Raw genomic sequence first — 21,171 nt, forward strand, 5'->3', positions numbered from 1 at the left:
ATGCTTGCCTCATTTTAGAGTTCACAAACACACAAATTTTTTAAATCGACCATTTTCAATATTGACATCCACATTGATGGTGATATGATACTCATCTTCACATGCACCTCCATTAAAAATAGTAATATATCAGTTTTACACACACAAGAGGGATAACTGTGATCTCAGAAAATTCAAAAAGAGGGATAAAAATGGGTGCACCTCCATCATTATCAATTCAACCTAACCAAAGTGACTAATTCCATCACAAGAAACAACTGGAGCATCCTGTTTCAGCTGCACTTCACAGGTCCTTCCTTCCATCGCTTACAGTCTCAATTTAAATTCTCGGGACAAAAAGTCGTCCCTGTGGGAAAAAATGAATCTCATCAAAGTAAGTTCAAAAATATCACAAAAGTATAGTTGATAAAAATCATGCTTTTTAAAGGAACTATGCATAAAATTGGAGTAAGTTCATGGTACACCAATATGTAAACGACAACTTTCTTCTCTTTACATACACAGATATCAAACCACGGCAGGGTGGAATAGTCTCAACATTCAGAAACAAGCATGTCAAAATAACTATTTAGTAGTGAATGAATATCTCAAATCGAAGTAAGTTCAAAAATATCACAAATGAATAGTTGATAAAAAAAACCATGCTTTTTAAAGGAACTATGCATAAAATTGGAGTAAGTTCATGGTAGGCCAATATGTACACGACAACTTTCTTCTCTTTATACACAGATATCAAACCACGGCAGGGTGGAATAGTCTCAACATTCAGAAATAAGCATGTCAAAATAACTATTTAGTAGTGAGTGAATATCTCAAACAATGTGAAGGAAAAAAAAAATCATACCCAAAAACATTCTTTAATGTAATTTTAAAGAAAAGGAATCATGCACATTCTTTAGCTACTCACAAGGTCAACACTTAAACTAACACATAGCATACATTGTTGTCTTTTTTTGTTTCTTTTGAAATAAAGCATACATACATTGCCATATACATAAACAAAGGTAAAGACGTCAACGTAATTACTAATTAGAGACTCCTTATCCTGTGATAAGAATTCAATTTGATCTATAATATAGAGTTTAATGTCAGGTCCACTGAACTGATATAACTTATACACAACAACAAAAACTCAGTTAAACAATAAGGAGTACCTTTTCTCGCTTGTAGGATTCTCCTTCTTACTACGATTATCAACAGGGAAGTAAGGTAGTACAAGACTTCCAACACAAATCATAGCGTCACCCAAATTACGAATTTCTTGAACATAACTAACTTGTTTACACTCCAAATCATACCAAAACAGATTCTCAGCATCTACCCTCAACAAAACCTTTTTTCCATCACTCGAATAACCTAAAAGCCTCAAAGATTCCAAAGGTAAATCATTGAAACACGATTGAGCCACGGTAAAAAGTTTACACCAACTATCTCTACATCCATATTCTTTCATCACCCAAACATCAATTTTAGTATCTTTATAATCCACAGTCATACAAAGACACCCTCCTAAAACAGCAACATGAACTTCAAAACTCTTACCATTAACTTCTTCACCTAGTTCATCAGGAAGAGGAACCTCATTGAAAGTCTCAAGTGTTAGGTCAAACGCGACAATTAAAGAAGGATGTAACCCACCAAGTTTCTTCTTGGTCATAATCCAGTGAATAGAATGCTCAACAAAAACCCCCAAATCGTATAAATGTTGAAGATCGTACGGCATAGCAGGAATTATCTTCCATGAGTTTGTTTTCAAGCTGAAGAGACTGACATGTGGATCATAAAAAGGGTTTTGTAGATCGAGCAAGTGAGAGATTCTAAGTAGTTTGTAATCACCGGTTAATTGATCGAAACCGAAGCCATGAACACATAAGCAGCGACGGTTAGGGTTGTCAGGTTGGAGAATGTTAGGGATTGGAAGAGGGAGAAGAGGGATAATCCGATGTTTACGGGTGTAAGGGTTCCAGATTGTGATTTCGTTCATTACGCGGTGGTACATGGCGAGGAGGCCGTTACATGAACCGATAAGAGTAATGGCTCTGTTACCCTTGAAGCCGGTAAAAGGGTGGTTGAGTGGAAAAAGCATCATCGATGTGTTTGGATCAGAGAAATCATCATCGATTTCAATTTGGTAGATTTCGAAATTGATTCGATGGATTAAGGATCGATTGAGGGAATTTCTGAGGTGAAGATTGATGAATTTGTAGGAATCGATTAAGAATTTAAGTGATTTTGAAGTTGATCGGAATCGGAGAAGTGATTCTACCGGTAAGCGGGAGAAAATTTCGGTGAGAATTTCCGGTGGAAGTTCAGCCGCCATTGTAAGGAAGGAATGAATGAAGGTTCTAGAGTTTAGGGTTTTTCATTTCTTTCCTTCTTAGGGGCTGTTTAGATACGCGTTTTATGACCTCAAACGTGAGTTTACAGAGTCAAACGCGATTTCACCATTTTTGTAGATGTTTGGATAACTGCAAACGCGCTTCAATCAATCGTGAATCTAGCTCCAAACTCACCTTTCCACAAAGCTAGAAATTGGAGCTTCTGCGTCCATTAAAATCAATTTTACAAAACCTCCAAATTTGTTTCCAACTATACCCTTGTTTTTTCTGCTGCGTTTTCACTGTTCTTGCTACAGTTCTGTTCTGGTCCAGTAGTAGTAACAACAGTGCAGTAGTAGCAGTAACAAAATGCAGAAAATACGCTGGCTGCAACAGAATGTGACAGAAATAATGAAGAAACGCATAAACAGATGCAGCAATGCAATAAAAAATTTATGCACATAAGACAAAGAACTCAGTAATATCCTTTAGTAATGTAAACAAGAACTCATCACTTTGCACAATGATACTATGACAAGATTGACAAAGAAATCCATATAAGTTATCTTAGTAATGTAAACAAGCTAAGAAGCCAAGCCATCACACAAAATATTCACACAATCTATTATTATAAACTGACAAGGATCTATAGCAACATACTTGCTGTTTCTTAACAGTTATACTAATATATTCTATCTAGACTCTAGAGCCAACCAATGTGCATGCAAAACTTGTGCCCTGTTTTGTCCATAATGAGAATAACGGTAAATGCATGAGGAAGAACAAAACCAATGAATTGAAGTGATATCCCTAGACCCTAGTGCAGAAAATTACCAAAGGCTTTAAATCTGACCCTGTCATAGCTTTGATTTCCTCCAAACTTTACCATTCAATCAAGATGTTACTCTACTAACAGTCAATTACATCACAAGATGTTACCCTTCTTCTTGGTCAAGTTCATTTTAAAATTTCAGAAACTACAAAGTGCACTGTCATTAGACAAAATAGACACAAAATAGACTAGACCTAGACCAAGCTAGAATTGTTATACATATTATGAACCATCTAAGTTTCAAGTTGTGTATCATTAATCAATGAAGAAGCCAACATGTAATTAAATCGTTCAATGAAACCAAAACAAAAGCATCTTAGTTTAAATAACAATTGAAAAAACATTCATTATTCATCGAAACCTATAAACTCGATTATTCATTGTTCAAAAGAATACTCGATTGTCTCAAACAAAATCCTCACATCCTATAAACTATATAGAAAAGCTTAAGTCAGTAAGGCTAATAGTTGACACGGTTAGCCTTGTTCATGATGACAAGTAGCAGCTAGGAGGATTTAGCACAATACTACACATTTGTTTTCACATATAAATACCTTGCTCTGATTCTGTTTTGGTACATAACACACACAAAAACACACACTCAAATCCATCCACATTTTCATTTATCTGTTGAAACCTGAGTGTGTCATACACAAACACACACAAACACTACACAAACAACAGAAGCTAGGAGGATTACATAATATGCTTTTTACCATACAAATTTTCTCAGCAATAATAATAGCATTGTATAATATATCATACCCACAAACTAATAGACAAAGCCAAAATCCAAATTCCAAAAACACAAATTAAGCATACCCAGAAACATGTCATAACAAGAAACTAAATTCCAAAAACCCAAATTAAGCATACCCAGAAACATGTCATAACAAGAAACTAAATTCCAAAAACCCAAATTAAGCATGCCCAGAAACTAATTTGTAAAAATCCAAAAACACAAATTAAGCATACCCAGAAACATGTCGTTCAAAAAAAGCATACCCAGAAACTAAAATCAAAAAACCCAAATTAAGTGCAGTCAGAAACTAATCTGTACCTTAGTTTATTGAGATCGATTTCAGAAACCCAAAACGTGTTCTTCAGAAAATGAGAAAAGTTGAGGTCGATTTGGGTAATTGAGAACGATTTAGAGTTGAGATTGATTAGGGTTCGTCAATTTAGGAATCATGTTCATCAATTTAGGGTTGAGATCAATTTCGGGTGCATCAATTTGGGAATATATTCATCGATTTAGGATTTTCATTTGGTTTCATTTGGTTCTCTGAAAAATAAGAGCTATTGTGTAAGACAGATACTACCCACACCCCAAATAATCCAAGTTACACCCCAAAGTTACTAATATACTCTTTATTCATGTTCACTGCACATTAATTATGTATACGTAAATTCAGTTTACATAGTGTATGTAAACTCAGTTTACGTAGTTTATGTAAATTCAGTTTACATGAGTTAAGTAAACTGAGTTTACATACACTACGTAAACTGAGTTTACATAAGTTAAGACTGAGTTTTAGTTCATGTAAACTGAGTTTACGTAGTTCATGTAAACTGAGTTTACATACACCAATTAAAGGTGTATGTTATTCCTTCTTTTTAGAATATGTACGGAAACTAAATTCACGTGAGATATGTAAACTTAAATTACGTTACCCTTCTACGTAAAACTTAATCAAACAAATCGATGTCGATAGACAAACGTGAAATTAACAACAACTATAAACATCCATGGTAAAATTAACAACATCGAATAAATCATAGAGCAAACGATAAATAGAAACTCGAAGAAATTTATGAAATTCACTTACTTGTATTAATCGAGTACTTATCAATGGAAGAGATGTTGATTCAATTGACGATTTTAGTAGGTATTGATTGCATATCCATGGTGGTTTGTGGGTGAAAAAGGGGTGATGGTTTAGAATGATAATAAAAAAAAAAGGGTTTTTAGAAATTTAGATGAAGGGGGCAATTTTGGTATTATTGTAAAAAAATTCATAAATTTGGGTGTAACTATGATTATATAGGGTGAAACTAGAAACAGTCATTGTGTAATTGTGTTAGATGGTTATTGTTCGGTTCGGTTCGGTCTGGTTTGGATAACTGTGGTTATTAATGGTTCGGTTCGGTTAATTAACTGTTATCAAAATAATGGTTCAGTTCATAAATTTGTGAAATGATTCAGTTAATTTTGATATGATTCGGTTCGGTTACTGGTTAATTTTGCCCACCCCTAGTTCTGGGAAGACAAGAAAGAATCAGAAGAATCTGCTCTTTACCCAATTGGATTTGCTCATTCCCAAAGTAAATGACCAAAATACCCCTGTGTGAGTTAACTCACACTAATTTTAAATTTGCGTGAGTTTAAGTCACGCAGAGATTTACACAGGATTTACACTAGCGTGAGTTAACTAACGCTGAAATTTGCACTAGCGTGAGTTAACTCACGCTGCAGGAGTTAACTCATGCAGGGGCATTTTGATCATTTACTTTGGAAATGAGTAAATCTATTTGGGTAAAGAGCATAATTCGAATCAGAATAAGGGAATAAGGCCCGTTCGATTTATTTTTGTGATAAACCCATTCAATCATCTCATAGATGCTTTTTTTTTTTTGGGATTTTTTTTTCTTCTTTTGACACCCTTGATTTTTATATTATTATTATTAAAAATGATACAATGATACATTGATAAAAAAAAATTAATAATAACTCTTATAAACTAATATCATTTTAAAATGTATTTATGATTTTAAAAACTAATTATCAATTATCTAAAATGAGAATGAGATATTTAGTTTTAAATACAATTAAAGGATAATTTAGTTATTGTACATTCAAAATCAATTTTGATTCAAACTATCCAAACAACATCAACTCAAAAGAATCACTTTTAAGTCTGTGCATCCAAAGATAAATCAATTCACATCAAACTCACTTTTAACCAAAACCAATTCTCTCAAACTCAATTCTATCAAAATCAATTTTCTCCGCTGCCAAGATAAACATACTTCGATTCTTTTTTTGGTGGTGCATTCTTTTCTTACATGCTTTCTTCATTTATATGTATTATTTCTTTATTTTTCACGCTTGTATTTTATTCACCTTTATTTTAAAATCCGAAATGATTTTTCATTAAAATTCGAAAACTGCAGGGGCATTTTTGAAATGGGGGGCTTTGGTGAGGTAACAAACCATCACATTGCATCTTAGAATACATGTATAGAGAGACATAGACTAAACGAAAGTTATATAATAAATAAATTGAAGACGATGATTTTGTAAATGGCAGATGAAAAACAACTAAAAAAACCACATCTCTATGTTACAAAATCCTAAAAAAAAGAAAGTTTAATTAACGTAAATGGTCCCTATAAATATTGAGGGACTAAAATGTCAAAGTTATATTTAGTTGAATGTGAAAAAATTTCGTCAATATTTTTTATTCCTATGTTAAAGGAAAATGTCAGGCACTAAAAGTGTGAATTTATCTTGCAGAGACTAAAAGTTAACTTCTGAATATTTATAGGGACCATTTATTTAATTGATCCAAAAATGAATATTGATAAAATATATTTGTGCAAAAAAGATGTACCATACACACCATATAATCAAATAACCACACCTTTCAACCAAACTTTTAAAAAATTATTATTATTATTATTATTATTATTATTATTATTATTATCATCATCATTTTTTAACAAAATTATTATCAGTATTATCACATTCCCTTAATTAATGGATAGTGGAAGGAGTTACAAAGCCCACTCAATTATCAGTTACATATTTAAGAATTATAAGAATGAACATATGTAAATGTAAATATTTAGTAATAAATAGATGGAAAATAGAGAAAAAGAAAAGAGAGCCACACGGTGAATGCTTAGAAAATTAGTTAGAAAGGGGGGCATTGGTGAGTTGACATGTAAGCAAAGTATAGAGATAATATGAGTAAATGAACCGCCTCTCTTAAATATCCTTCATTTAATTCATTCTTAGTTGATATGGGTTTAACTACTTACATTTGAATTTTAACATTCGAGTCTAAGACTCGTATATATCAAGCACAGTAAACCATTTTTGGGACTAAAACTCTAAAACATGAAAAGAGGATCATTTGAAACACCTTCCTCCATAAAGAAATTTCAGTATTTCAATTAAAATCTTGGGACTAACAGCAGAAAAAAATTTAGAAAAAAAATACAATTGATAAGTTTGCAACAAATTAATTTGGGATCTAAAGTGTCAAAATGAAATGGAATAACAGAAGAATAAACAATATTAAGAGAAAAAAGTTAGAAGCCAATTTCATTGATTCATTGACATGACATAATTACAAAACATTCATTCAAATTTATACAACTAGTGATCAAGGACATTGAGAAGGGAAACTCTAATCTTAATAAAGCGTTTAAAAAGAGCTTCAAGTGCTTCCACAAACCCTTGAACAACAGACTCCAAATTTTCCAATTGGTTCTGCAAATGGTTGACATTATCTGATTTTCTTGCGACATTAAACACAAAAGATTGCAATGCAACATCAACATTAGAAAACTCGTTGATATCAGCTTCATGTGTAGAAGAAACCTTCTTGTTCTGCATCATAAGCTTTGAAACCAAGGACCAATAATTACTTGGTTTCGATTGCGCCGGTCCAGATATAAAGATTAAAAGTGACTCCAACATTGAAAGAGTAATCACTTCCACATCTCTTAACAAACTAACCAAAGTCACTTTTTCATGATCCTTATTGTTGCTAGGAGATAATAGTTTCCCTTTGCCTTTCTTCACATTTGCCTTCAAATTCTGGAAAGCTTTGAGGATTGCTTTATTTACTACCTTCCTAGAAGCAAAGAATTTTCTCACCTCAGTCGTCACCTCCATTTCGCCTCCTCTTTTTCTTCTCATAATCGATCGAAGTTCGCGTGCACATTCATTCGTATAAATTTTGAAGAAAACTGAGAAAGATAGATAGATAGACATTGAAGTAATAAGGATTTGATCCCTATATAATAATATTCACTATTAAAAAGAAGATATAATTACATTCATGTACAGTTATGGAACACTCATGGGGGAAAATTGAGTGTGCAAAAATGATATAGACACTATGGTTAGTGGTTGAAGATGTTAAGAAGTGAAACTCTATTTCTAATTAATTTTCTTGAGATGTGTTCAACTCCTATTTCTAGATCTTGAATGCACATCTCCAAATTTTCAGCAGATGAAGGCTTGTTCTGGCTGATGAGAGACAACAAATCTGAATCTACCTTCTCAAATTCATTTGTGTCTGATTCTTGAGAGTCGGAGACTGCTCTTTTAGAATGCATCAGCTTGGATATTGCTGACCATCTGCTGTGTTTTGAGTGTCCTTTAGGATCAGAGATAAATAGCAATAGATATTCCACTGAGCATATGGTGACTGCTTCTGCTTCTTTCAATAATCAAAACATAAGTGAAGAGTTATTGTCTTTGTTTGAGGAAAAATCAATCAACTCATTCTTCATTGTTTTGAAATTTACCAACGCCTTTCGAATTTGCTTCTTCATGTTCTTCCTAAAAGCCATGTATTTTACACCCTCAACTGTGAATCCAGTTTCAATTACTCTCCTTCTGATGACTGACTGTAGTTCATGCATGTTTTCCGTTGATAGTGAAAGGAAATCCTTAGCTATACTACATATATCCAAGAGCCTAAGAGAACCTTCTAGTAGGTCGTTAACCGATTTTTCATTACATTCCTGTGCTAAGGCTTGTTGTTCAATTGGCAATTGAAGTAACTTATCTATGCAGTCATGCAAATCCTGCATTCCATTAAGTTTGTTGCATACCGATGATGATGACGAAGAAGTGGTGCCTTCAGAATTTTTCAATATTTTCAAATTGTCCTCAAATTGTGATACAAGAGAGTGAGGTGCGGAGGGTAAGCTGTTGCTGCGAATTGCAGAGAGCTTTTTGTGTTTGATTCAATGACTGCCATTTTTTCTTCTCAGAAGGTTAGAAAGTGATAATATACAAGAGTTTATTTGAAAACTTGAGTTTTTGTTGGCTTTTCGCCTTCATATATATAGCAAACAAACTAACCGATTGAGGGAGACAAAACAAATATTGTGTTCCTCAAGTGTCACCTAATTAGTATGAAATTATATCTTCTTGATTTGAATCTCTGCTACCTCACCATGATCTGGCAATGCTCTCCATGCATCAAGCTTCCAACTCATCCCTCAATTTTTTTTAGGGAATAGCGTTGATTTTGATAAAATGGCATCTTTACAATATAATACTCTATACTCAGAAATGCATTATGCATGCATTGTAAAGGGAGCTTTTATTGGAGGATGAGAAGATGCTGTTTTATAGCATAATATCTTCTAGTCTATGAAATTGTCTGCCTACAACAGGACATATTGAAGGCAAGGAAAGTCTTGATCTTCAGAAACTGTTATATTGGTTACTTGGTGGCCAAAGGCGATGTTTATGCAGTGTTCCCAGCTAGACATCCATTAATTTATGTTACCATTTTGTTTGTTGCAGTTACATGTTTCATTAACATGTGAAGGAACTAATTGATGCATGATGGTGTGCAGAACTTCACGTTTAAAATAATAATTTTTTAAGAGTTTTGTTACTTTTTCAATTTTCAAACCCCTATATTTCAAACCCCTCTAAAGTCTTGCCCTCCCATCCCCTCCAAACTCCCAAACAAAACCTAAGTTGAGTAACTTTCAAGTTTAACTAGTTTTACCACTCATATTTTAAAGGGTTAATCATTCAAATTGATCTTATAATATACGTTAAGAATTTTGCACATATAGGCCTCGTGCTTGTGAGCCAACAAAAACTTTGTTATTCATCGCACTTTGTCCATACACGGCCTATTCTTTCCTTGCTCGAAGCATTTTCCTCATCCACATACTGGGAGCGAAGAGTTTCTCCAAGATGGACAGACCTCTGATCCTTATGATAACTCACAAAGGATCGTGGCTGGAAGGTGCTAGGGGGGCTATTGGTGAGATAGAACAAAAGGGGAGGAGGCCGAGGAAAAAAGGGAGAACACGTTGTTTACATGGAGTGAGACCTTGAAAGACTACTCGACCACGAGGTCAAAGATTCCACAAGGAACATTTATGGCACACTTACAATATCCACCATTGATTTGTTAATCGACTGTTAATAATTTTCACTTTTCACTCTAAAATGAATTGAATTGTTCACTGCTAGTAATATAGGCATATGTCGTTAGTATATTATTTGATACTAACTAATTCTAATTCCAAAGTAGAGGTAATAATATGAGTAAATGAGCCGCCACTCTTAAATATCCTTCATTTAACTCATTCTTAGTCGATATGAGTCTAACTACTTAGATTTGAATTTAACATTCGAGTCTAAGACTCCTATATATCAAGCAGATGAAAATCCACAAAACCGATAACATTGTAGGTTTCTATTGTGAGAATAAGATGGTCCTACAATGTTACTTCCTCCATTCCAAAATAAGTGACCTTGTTGACCTTTTCACAAATACCAATGCATGTCTTTGATCTTTAACATTTTTTAATATGTATTAAAAATTATAAAAAGTTGATATTTTGAAAATATTCATTAAAAAGAATCCGACAAAGTCATTTAGTTTGGGACGGACATGGTAAAAAAAAAAATATTCCTTACGATGTGAGGTGAAATCATCGTAGCTTGTATATAATACAAAAGGTATAATCGCTACTCTTTCCCTTGAATTTGTTTTCTTCAAATTTTTTAATAACTATGATATGATACAGACAAGTAATCAAGGCATAAAATGAACCCAAATAAGTCAAATGAGCATATACGTAAATTTCCCTGTCACTATTCGATGTAAGTTAGTTAAAATTTGTTAGTTTAGTTAGGATTACTACATGAAGGGTATCATATATTCAGAATAATCAACTTTTTTTATTCAATCAATTCCAAACAAAAAAGAAAGTCTCGCCTAAAAGGAAAATGTGCTCTGAAGTATCATAGGAGCACCGGTCAAAAGTACCCACTACCCAGTGCCTTATTTGTTATGTGCACTGAAGTTTTTTAGCTAGGTTCTCAAATTGATCAGCAACAGAAGCAGCACTAAAAATCTTGATTAAATAATTTTATAGGCTTTAATTATGTCGAAGATTAATTTGATTCACTTTCTTCATCTCAAAATGCTTTTGAACTCTTGTGACCTTGAAAATGATTTGAGTATCAAAAGGTCAGTATCCTACACTATATTTGACAGGACTCTGGTAAGAGTTTAAAACTGAGTAATAAGTTTATCACTTAAAGACTGCCTTCAATTCTACACTATCAGTTCTGAACGGAATTTCAGGAATAAAATGCAGCAGATGAAGGATGTAACGTGCTCACTCATACCACCTGTATGTTCGCCCGGCAGGACAAAATCCCGAAAGGATGTATACACAAGAACTTGTGACTATATAAATTATAAATTTTCAGAAAAAGGCCAAAACAGAATCAACAATGGTCCTACAAATCAAACACTAGCAAAAACAAAATAAATAATTGATAGTAGAGAGCTCCATTTCAAGGATAGGAAGAAAAATTGAGATAGAGAAAGATGGTGCCAACGGATAAATTCTGGACCATTTTGGGAAAAATGATAAACAAATTTCAACAATCGGTGACATCGATGAATTAGAGGCTAGCAAGTTCTAGTTCACCAGCAACTAACAATTAGAATTTTCTTCAACCCAGTAGGGTTGGTTGATTACCTGAGTTCAACAAAACAGTTGTATTCGTTTTGTCCTAAACCAAATCTTCAGAAAGATCATATTAGTCTTTTTTTTATATCAATTGTCTCCGGTGGCCATAACAGAAAAGAAGAAGAAAAACGCGTTAAATAATAAATATGCAACAACGGAAAGTAGTTTCAAGTGTAGTGTGCAGCCAAAAGTCAAAGGTATCTCATGTCAAAACAGGTATCTCATTTAAAATAGTATGGAATATGAAATTCCAATATTGAATTCCCGATTAATTCAGCATCCACCTAGTTATATGACTTGTCAGAATTGTTTTTCAAAAATTTGTTCAAAATTTATGTATGATAATAAGGAGTCTATTATAAATTCTAGAAGCCCTGTTGAAAATTTGATGCTTCCCTGAAGATATAAGAAATAAGATGCTTGCCTCATTTTAGAGTTCACAAACACACAAATTTTTTAAATCGACCATTTTCAATATTGACATCTACATTGATGGTGATATGATACTCATGCTTCACATGCCTATGCCAAAATAGCTTTTACCAGCTCCATTAAAAATAGTAATATATCAGTTTTACACACACATGAGGGATAACTGTGATCTCAGAAAATTCAAAAAGAGGGATAAAAATGGGTGCACCTCCATCATTATCAATTCAACCTAACCAAAGTGACTAATTCCATCACAAGAAACAACTGGAGCATCCTGTTTCAGCTGCACTTCACAGGTCCTTCCTTCCATCGCTTACAGTCTCAATTTAAATTCTCGGGACAAAAAGTCGTCCCTGTGGGAAAAAATGAATCTCATCGAAGTAAGTTCAAAAATATCACAAAAGAATAGTTGATAAAAATCATGCTTTTTAAAATAACTATGCATAAAATTGGAGTAAGTTCATGGTACGCCAATATGTAAACGACAACTTTATTCTCTTTACATACACAGATATCAAACCACGGCAGGGTGGAATAGTATCAACATTCAGAAATAAGCATGTCAAAATAAACTATTTAGTAGTAAGTGAATATCTCAAACAAAGCATACACACATTGCCATATACATAAAGAAAGGAAAAGACGTCAAAGTAATTAGAGAATCCTTATCCTATGATAAGAATTCAATTTGACCTATAATATAGAGTTTAATGTCAAAGGTCCATTGAACTGATATAACTTATACACAACAAAAACTCAGTTAAACAATAAGGAGTACCTTTTCTCGCTTGTAGGATTCTCCTTCTTACTACGATTATCAACAGGGAAGTAAGGTGGTACAAGACTTCCAACACAAATCATGGCGTCATTCAAATCAAGATCTTCTTGAAAAAGACTAACTTGTTTACTCTCCAAATCATACCAAAACAGATTCACAACATCTACCCTCAACAAAACCTTTTTTCCATCAGTGGAATAACCTAAAAGCCTCAAAGATTCCAGAGGTAAATCATCAAAACACGATTTAACCACAGTAAAAAGTTTACACCAACTATCTCTACATCCATATTCTTTCATCACCCAAACATCAATTTTAGTATCTTTATAATCCACAGTCATACAAAGACACCCTCCTAAATCAGCAACACGAATTTTAAAACTCTTACTATTAACTTGTTCCCCTATTTCATCAGAAAGAGGAACCTCATTGAAAGTCTCAAGTGAAAGGTTAAACGCGAGAATTAAATCAGATTGAAATGGTTGAATTTTCCTCGACGCAACCCAGTGAAGAGAACTAGAATTCTCAACAAAAACACCCATTGTTCGGGTATAGTAAAGAGCGTAAGGCAAATTAGGAATTATTTTCCATGAGTTTGTTTTCAAGCTGAAAAGTCTAACATGTGGATCATAAAAAGGGCTTTGTAGATCGAGCAAGTAAGAGATTCTGAGGAGTTTGTAATCGCCAGATAAAGAATCAAAACCGAAGCCGTGAACGCAAAAGCAGCCACGGTTAGGGTTGTCAGATTGGAGAATGTTAGGGATTGGAAGAGGGAGAAAAGGGATAATCCGATGTTTACGGGTGTTAGGGTTCCAGATTGCGATTTCGTTGGGGGCGTTGGGATGCGTGAAAGCCATTACGCCGTGGGACATGGCGAGGAGGCCGTTACATGAACCGATAAGAGTAAGGGTGTTGTTATCCTCGCTGTTGGCGGTGAAAGGGTGGTTGTGTGGAAAAAGTAGCACCAATACGTCTGGATTAAAGAAATCATCATTGATTTTAATTTGGTAGATATCGAATTTGAATCGAAGGATTAAGGATCGATTGGGGGAATTTCTGAGGTGAAGGTAGATGAATTTGTAGGAATCGATTAAGAATTTAAGTGATTTTGAAGTTGAACGGAATCGGAGAAGTGATATTACCGGTAAGCGGGAGAAGATTTCGGTGAGAATTTCCGGTGGAAGTTCAGCCGCCATTGTAAGGAAGGAATGAAGGTTCTGCTAGGGTTTAGGGTTTTTCATTTCTTTCCTTCTTACATTCCAAAAGTGCTTTTTCAGTCCCAAACGCGGTTTGAAGCATGAAATGGATGTTTGGTAACTTGCAAAATCAATTCCAGAAAACGTAAACGCGAGTTACTTCAAAGCAAAGCCAGGAATCAGAGCTTCTGCGGCAAAGGAAAATCGATTCCAAAGATTTAATTTCTGCTGACATATAAATTTACCTTATTACCCTCAATTTCTTGGATTTCCTATTCAATAACAGCTTTCTTCTTCTTCTTCTTCACATGTATGTCTCAGATCTACCACCTAAATCAGATGCATGTTGTCCTTTCCTCTAAACCCAGACTCATATAATTTCGTTTGTTTCCTTGTAAGCTTGAGAGAAATGGTAAATTAAGATAATAATGTTGATGTATGGGGAAGGAGAAGTGGCAGAAGAGTGTTGAGAGATGGGGAAGAAGATCAAAATGTTAGAGAAATGGATTGAAGCTTCTGGAAAATGAAAGACAGGGCACGTTGGAGACATCTGATTTTAATTCATGATTTTTTTTTTTTTTTTGGGGTGTTTTTGGTTGATTATTTAGATATTTTCTTTTCCATTGGCGTTAAAACTTATTTATATAATTAAACCCGATCAATTTTTTTATTTTTTTTTTGTTAATTGGAGTATTTCTTTTTTTTGAAGGATTTGTTAATGGGGTGTTATTTTATAAGTGATTTTTTTACATATACAGCATTTATTTATTTGTTAATAGAGCATATTGTATCTTTTTTAATTGCATTATTTTGATGCTTATATTCTATTAAAAATCACCAAATTGATAAAAAAAAATTATTAAAAATAACTCTTATAAATTAATATTATTTTAAAATGAAATTTTGAAATAATAAAATCAATTTATAATAAGCTGAAACAATTATCCAATGTGAATGAGATATTTACTTTTAAATACAATTAAAAGGATAGTTTAGTCATTACACATTTAAAATCAATTTTGATTCATATTATCCAAACATCAACTCATAAGAATCACTTTTAAGTAAGTGTATCCAAACATAAATCAATTCACATCCAACTCACTTTTAACTAAAAGCAATTCTCTCAAACTCAATTCTATCAAAATCAATAAGTTTTAACTTTCACAAACACGTCCCTTATGGACATTAAAATCCGAAAACCATATGAACATTTTTTAAATGGGGGGCTTTGGTGAGGTAACACACCATCACATTGCATCTTAGAATACATGTATAAATTATAATAAATAAATTCAATAATTTTGTAAATGGCAGATGAAAAACAACTAAAAAAACCACATCTCTATGGTACAAACTCCTAAAAAATAAAGAAGGGTTAATTAAGTAAATTGTCCCTGTAAATATTGAGGGACTAAAAGTGTCAAAGTTATATTTAGTTGAATGTTAAAATTTTCTGTCAACATTTTTTATCACTAAAATGCTAAAAGAAAATGTCAGAGGCACTAAAAGTGTGAATTTATTTTGCAGGGACTGAAAGTTAACCATTTACTTAATTGATCCAAAAAAGAATATTGATAAAATATATTTGTCCAAAAAAGATGTACGATACGCACCATATAATCAAATAACCACACATTTTCAACTAAACTTTTAAATTTAATTTTATTTTATTATTATTATTATTATTATTATTATTATTATTATCATTTTTTAACAAAATTATTATTAGTATTATCACATTCCCTTAATTAATGGATGGTGGAAGGAGTTACAAAGCTCACTCAATTATCAGTTACATATTTAAGAATTATAAGAATGAGCATATGTAAATGTAAATATTTAGTAATAAATAGATAAAAAAAAATACATAAAAAAAAAAAAGAGAGCCACATGGTGAATGCTTAGAAAATTAGTTAGAAAGGGGGCATTGGTGAGTTGACATGTAAGCAAAGCATAGAGATAATATGAGTAAATGAACCGCCTCTCTTAAATATCCTTCATTTAATTCATTCTTTATCGATATGAGTCTAACTACTTACATTTGAATTTTAACATTCGAGTCTAAGAGTCATATATTTTTAGGGATCATTTGAAACACCTTCCTCTATAAAGAGATTTCAGTATTTCAATTAAAATCTTGGGACTAGCAGCAGAAAAAGATTTAGAAAAAAAATACAATTGATAAGTTTGCGACAAATTAATTTGGGAGCTAAAGTGTCAAAATGAAATGGAATAAGAGAAGAATAAACAATAAATACTAAAGAGAAAAAAGTTAGAAGCCAATTTCATTGATTCATGACATGACATAATTACAAAACATTCATTCAAATTTATACAACTAATGATTAAGGATATTGAGAAGGGAGACTATAATCTTAATAAAGCGTTTAAAAAGAGCTTCAAGTGCTTCCACAAACCCTTGAACAACAGACTCCAAATTTTTCAATTGGTTCTGCAAATGATTGACATTATCTGATTTTCTTGTCACATTAAACACAAAAGACTACAATGCAGCATCAACATTAGAAAACTCGTTGATATCGGCTTCTTGTGTAGAAGAAACCTTCTTGTTCTGCATTATAAGCTTTGAAACCAAGGACCAATAATTAATTGGTTTCGATTGCGCCGGTCCAGATATAAAGATTAAAAGTGACTCCAACATTGAAAGAGTAATCACTTCCACATCTCTTAACAAACTAACCAAAGTCACTTTTTCATGATCCTTATTGTTGCTAGGAGATAATAGTTTTCCTTTGCCTTTCTTCACATTTGCCTTCAAATTCTCCAAAGCTTTGAGGATTGCTTTCTTTACTACCTTCCTAGAAGCCAAGAATTTTCTCACCTCAGCCGTCACCTCCATTTCGCCTTCTCTTTTTCTTCTCATAATCGATCGAAGTTAGCGTGCACATTCATTCGTATAAATTTTGAAGAAAACTGAGAAAGATAGATAGATAGACATTGAAGTAATAAGGATTTGATCCCTATATAATAATATTCACTATTAAAAAGAAGATATAATTACATTCATGTACAGTTATGGAACACTCATGGGGGAAAACTGAGTGTGGCTGATGAGAGACAACAAATCTGAATCTACCTTCTCAAATTCATTTGTGTCTGATTCTTGAGAGTCGGAGACTGCTCTTTTAGAATGCATCAGCTTGGATATTGCTGACCATCTGCTGTGTTTTGAGTGTCCTTTAGGATCAGAGATAAATAGCAATAGATATTCCACTGGGCATAGGGTGACAGCTTCTGCTTCTTTCAATAATCAAAACAAAAGTGAAGAGTTATTGTCTTTGTTTGAGGAAAAATCAATCAACTCATTCTTCATTGTTTTCAAATTTACCAACGCCTTTAGAATTTGCTTCTTCATGTTCTTCCTAAAAGCCATGTATTTTACACCCTCAACTGTGAATCCAGATTCAATTACTCTCCTTCTGATGACTGACTGTAGTTCATGCATGTTTTCCTTTGATAGCGAAAGGAATTCCTTAGCTATACTACAGATATCCAAGAGTCTAAGTGAACCTTCTTGTAGGTCATTAATCGATTTTTCATTTCATTCCTGTGCTAAGGCGTGTTGTTCCATTGGCAATTGAAGTAGCTTATCGATGCAGTCATGCAAATCCTGCATTCCATAAAGTTTGTTGCATACCGATGATGATGATGATGACGACGATGAAGTGGTTGCTTCAAAATTTTTCAATATTTTCAAATTGTCCTCAATTTGTGATACAAGAGGGTGAGGTGCGGAGGGTAAGCTGTTGCTGCGAAGGTGCAGAGAGCTTTTTGTGTTTGTTTCAATGACTGCCATTTTTTCTTCTCAAAAGGTTAGAAAGTGATAATATACAAGATTTAATTTGAAAACTTGAGTTTCTGTTGGCTTTTTGCCTTCATATTTATAGCAAACAAAGTTACCGATTGAGGGAGACAAGATGAATATTTGTGTTCCTCAAGTGTCACCTAATTAGTATGAAATTATATCTTCTTGATTTGAATCTCAGCTACCTCACCATGATCTGGCAATGCTCTCCATGAATCAAGCTTCCAACTCACCCCTCTACTTTTTTGTAGGGAATAACGTTGATTCTGATAAAATGGTATCTTTACTATATAATACTCTATACTCAGAAATGCATTATGCATGCATTGTAAAGGGAGCTTTTGTTGGAGGATGAGAAGATGCTGCTTTATAGCATAATATCTTCTAGTCTATGAAATTGTCTGCCTACAACAGGACATATTGAAGGCAAGGAAAGTCTTGATCTTCAGAAACTGTTATATTGGTTACTTGGTGGCCAAAGGCGATGTTTATGCAGTGTTTCCAGCTAGACATCCATTAATTTATGTTACCATTTTGTTTGTTGCAGTTACATGTTTCATTAACATGTGAAGGAACTAATTGATGCATGATGGTGTGCAGAACTTCACGTTCAAAATAATAATTTTTTAAGAGTTTTGTTACTTTTTCAATTTTCAAACCCCTATATTTCAAACCCCTCTAAAGTCTTCCCCTCCCCTCCCCTCCAAACTCCCAAACAAAACCTAATATACGTTAAGCATTTTGCACATATAGACCTCGTGCTTGTGAGCCAACAAAAACTTTGTTATTCATCGCACTTTGTCCATACACGGCCTATTCTTTCCTTGCTCGAAGCATTTTCCTCATCCACATACTGGGAGCGAAGAGTTTCTCCAAGATGGACAGACCCCTGATCCTTATGATAACTCACAAAGGACCATGGCTGGAAGGTAATTGCTGGGGGGGGGGGGGGGGGCGCTATTGGTGAGATAGAACAAAAGGGGAGGAGGCCGAGGAAAAAAGGGAGAACACGTTTTTTACATGGAGTGAGACCTTGAAAGACTACTCGACCTCGAGGTCAAAGATTCAACAAGGAACATTTATGGCGTACTTACAATATCCACCATTGATTTGTTAATCGACAGCCAATAATTTTCACTTTTCGCTCTAAAATGAATTGTTCACTATAGAACAGCTCGATCCCAATTATTATTATTAGCCATGTAGTAATATAGGCATATTCATTAGTATATTATTTGATACTAACTAATTTTAATTCCAAAGTAGAAGTGGAAGCAAGCTTTCCTCCTCATAATGATATGAGTAAATGAGCCGTCTCTCTTAAATATGCTTTTCATTTAACTCATTCTTAGTCGATATGAGTCTAACTACTTATATTTGAATTTAACATTCGAGTCTAAGACTCTAATATATCAAGCAGGTGAAAATCCGCAAAACCGAGAACATTGTAGGTTTCTATTGTGAGAATAAGATGGTCTTACAATGTTAGTTCCTTCATTCCAAAATAAGTGACCTTGTTGACCTTTTCACAAATACCAATGCATGTCTTTGATCTTTAACATTTTTTTTAATATGTATTAAAAATTATAAAAACTTGATATTTTGAAAATATTCATTAAAAAGAATCCAACAAAGTCATTTAGTTTGGGACAGACAGAGTAGTTAAAAAAAAAACAAATATTCCTTATGATATGAGGTGAAATCGTCGTAGCTTGTATATAATACAAGAGTATAATACGCTACTCTTTCCCTTGAATTTGTTTTCTTCAATTTTTTTAATAAATATGATATGATACAGACAAGTAATCAAGGCATAAAATGAACCCAAATAAGTCAAATGAGCATAAGTTAAATTTCCCTGTCACTATTCGATGTAAGCTGGTTAGGATTACTACATGAAGTGTATCATATATTCAGAATAATCAACTTATTTTATTCAATCAATTCCAAACAAAAAAGAAAGCCTCGCCTAAAAGGAAAATGTGCTCTGAAGTATCATAGGAATACCGGTCAAAAGTACCCACTACCGCCTTATTTTATTTGTTAAGTGCACTGAAGTTTTTTAGCTAGGTTCTCAAATTGATCAGCAACAGAAGCAGCACTAAAAATCTTGATTAAATGATTTTTTAGGCTTTAATTATGTCGAAGATTAATTTGATTCACTTTCATTTCAAAATGCGTTTGAACTCTTGTGACCTTGAAAATGATTTGAGTATCAAAAGGTCAGTATCCTACACTATATACTTGACATTGACAGGACTCTGGTAAGAGTTTAAAACTGAGTAATAAGTTTATCACTTAAAGACTGCCTCCAATTCTACACTATCAGTTCTGAACGGAATTTCCGGAATAAAATGCAGCAGATGAAGGATGTAACGTGCTCACTCATACCACCAGTATGTTCGCCCGGCAGGACAAAATCCCAAAAGGATGTATACGCAAGAACTTGTGACTATATAAATTATAAATTTTCAGAAAAAGGCCAAAACAGAATCAACAATGGTCCTACAAATCAAACACGAGCAAAAACAAAATAAATAATTGATAGTAGAGAGCTCCATTTCAAGGATAGGAAGAAAAATTGAGATAGAGAAAGATGGTGCCAACGCATAAATTCTGGACCATTTTGGGAAAAATGATAAACAAGTTTCAATAATCGGTGATATCGATGAATTAGAGGCTAGCAAGTTCTAGTTCACCAGCAACTAACAATTAGAATTTTCTTCAACCTGGTAGGGTTGGTTGATTACCTGAGTTCAACAAAACAGTTGTATTCGTTTTGTCCTAAACCAAATCTTCAGAAAGATCATATTAGTCTTTTTTTTATATCAATTGTCTCTGGTGGCCATAACATAAAAGAAGAAGAAAAACGCGTTAAATAATAAATATGCAACAACGGAAAGTAGTTTCAAGTGTAGTGTGCAGCCAAAAGTCAAAGGTATCTCATGTCAAAAAAGGTATCTCATTTAAAATAGTATGGAATATGAAATTCCAATATTGAATTCCCGATTAATTCAGCATCCACC

General features: G+C 33.4%; 3 protein-coding genes and 2 pseudogenes across 3 annotated transcripts; all 5 read right to left on the reverse strand.

Moving 5' to 3' along the window:
- Positions 1–20: 20 nt before the first annotated feature.
- LOC146931080 (F-box protein CPR1-like) lies at positions 21–4,429 on the reverse strand. The gene is made up of 3 exons (XM_085702564.1): positions 4,211–4,429; positions 1,155–2,705; positions 21–346 (listed from the first exon to the last, which is right to left on the reverse strand). Exons 2-3 carry the CDS (start codon positions 2,318–2,320, stop codon positions 307–309), a joined length of 1,206 nt encoding a protein of 401 aa, XP_085558690.1. The 5' UTR covers positions 2,321–2,705; positions 4,211–4,429; the 3' UTR covers positions 21–306.
- Positions 4,430–7,453: 3,024 nt separating this feature from the next.
- LOC146931081 (uncharacterized) lies at positions 7,454–8,155 on the reverse strand. Its single transcript, XM_085702566.1, has one exon. The coding sequence runs from the start codon at positions 8,153–8,155 to the stop codon at positions 7,535–7,537; it is 621 nt and encodes a 206-aa protein (XP_085558692.1). The 3' UTR covers positions 7,454–7,534.
- Positions 8,155–11,405, reverse strand: LOC146931082 (uncharacterized; annotated as a pseudogene).
- A 908-nt stretch (positions 11,406–12,313) lies between these two features.
- Positions 12,314–14,918, reverse strand: LOC146931083 (F-box protein CPR1-like). Its single transcript, XM_085702567.1, has 2 exons — positions 13,121–14,918; positions 12,314–12,695 (listed from the first exon to the last, which is right to left on the reverse strand). Exons 1-2 carry the CDS (start codon positions 14,314–14,316, stop codon positions 12,656–12,658), a joined length of 1,236 nt encoding a protein of 411 aa, XP_085558693.1. The 5' UTR covers positions 14,317–14,918; the 3' UTR covers positions 12,314–12,655.
- Positions 14,919–16,529: 1,611 nt separating this feature from the next.
- On the reverse strand, positions 16,530–18,829 carry LOC146931084 (uncharacterized; annotated as a pseudogene).
- Positions 18,830–21,171: the final 2,342 nt, after the last annotated feature.

Source organism: Medicago sativa, chromosome 4 (genome assembly GCF_051527215.1).
Source record: "Medicago sativa cultivar Bolivia chromosome 4, Bolivia_mono, whole genome shotgun sequence".
Classification (NCBI taxonomy): Eukaryota; Viridiplantae; Streptophyta; class Magnoliopsida; order Fabales; family Fabaceae; genus Medicago; species Medicago sativa.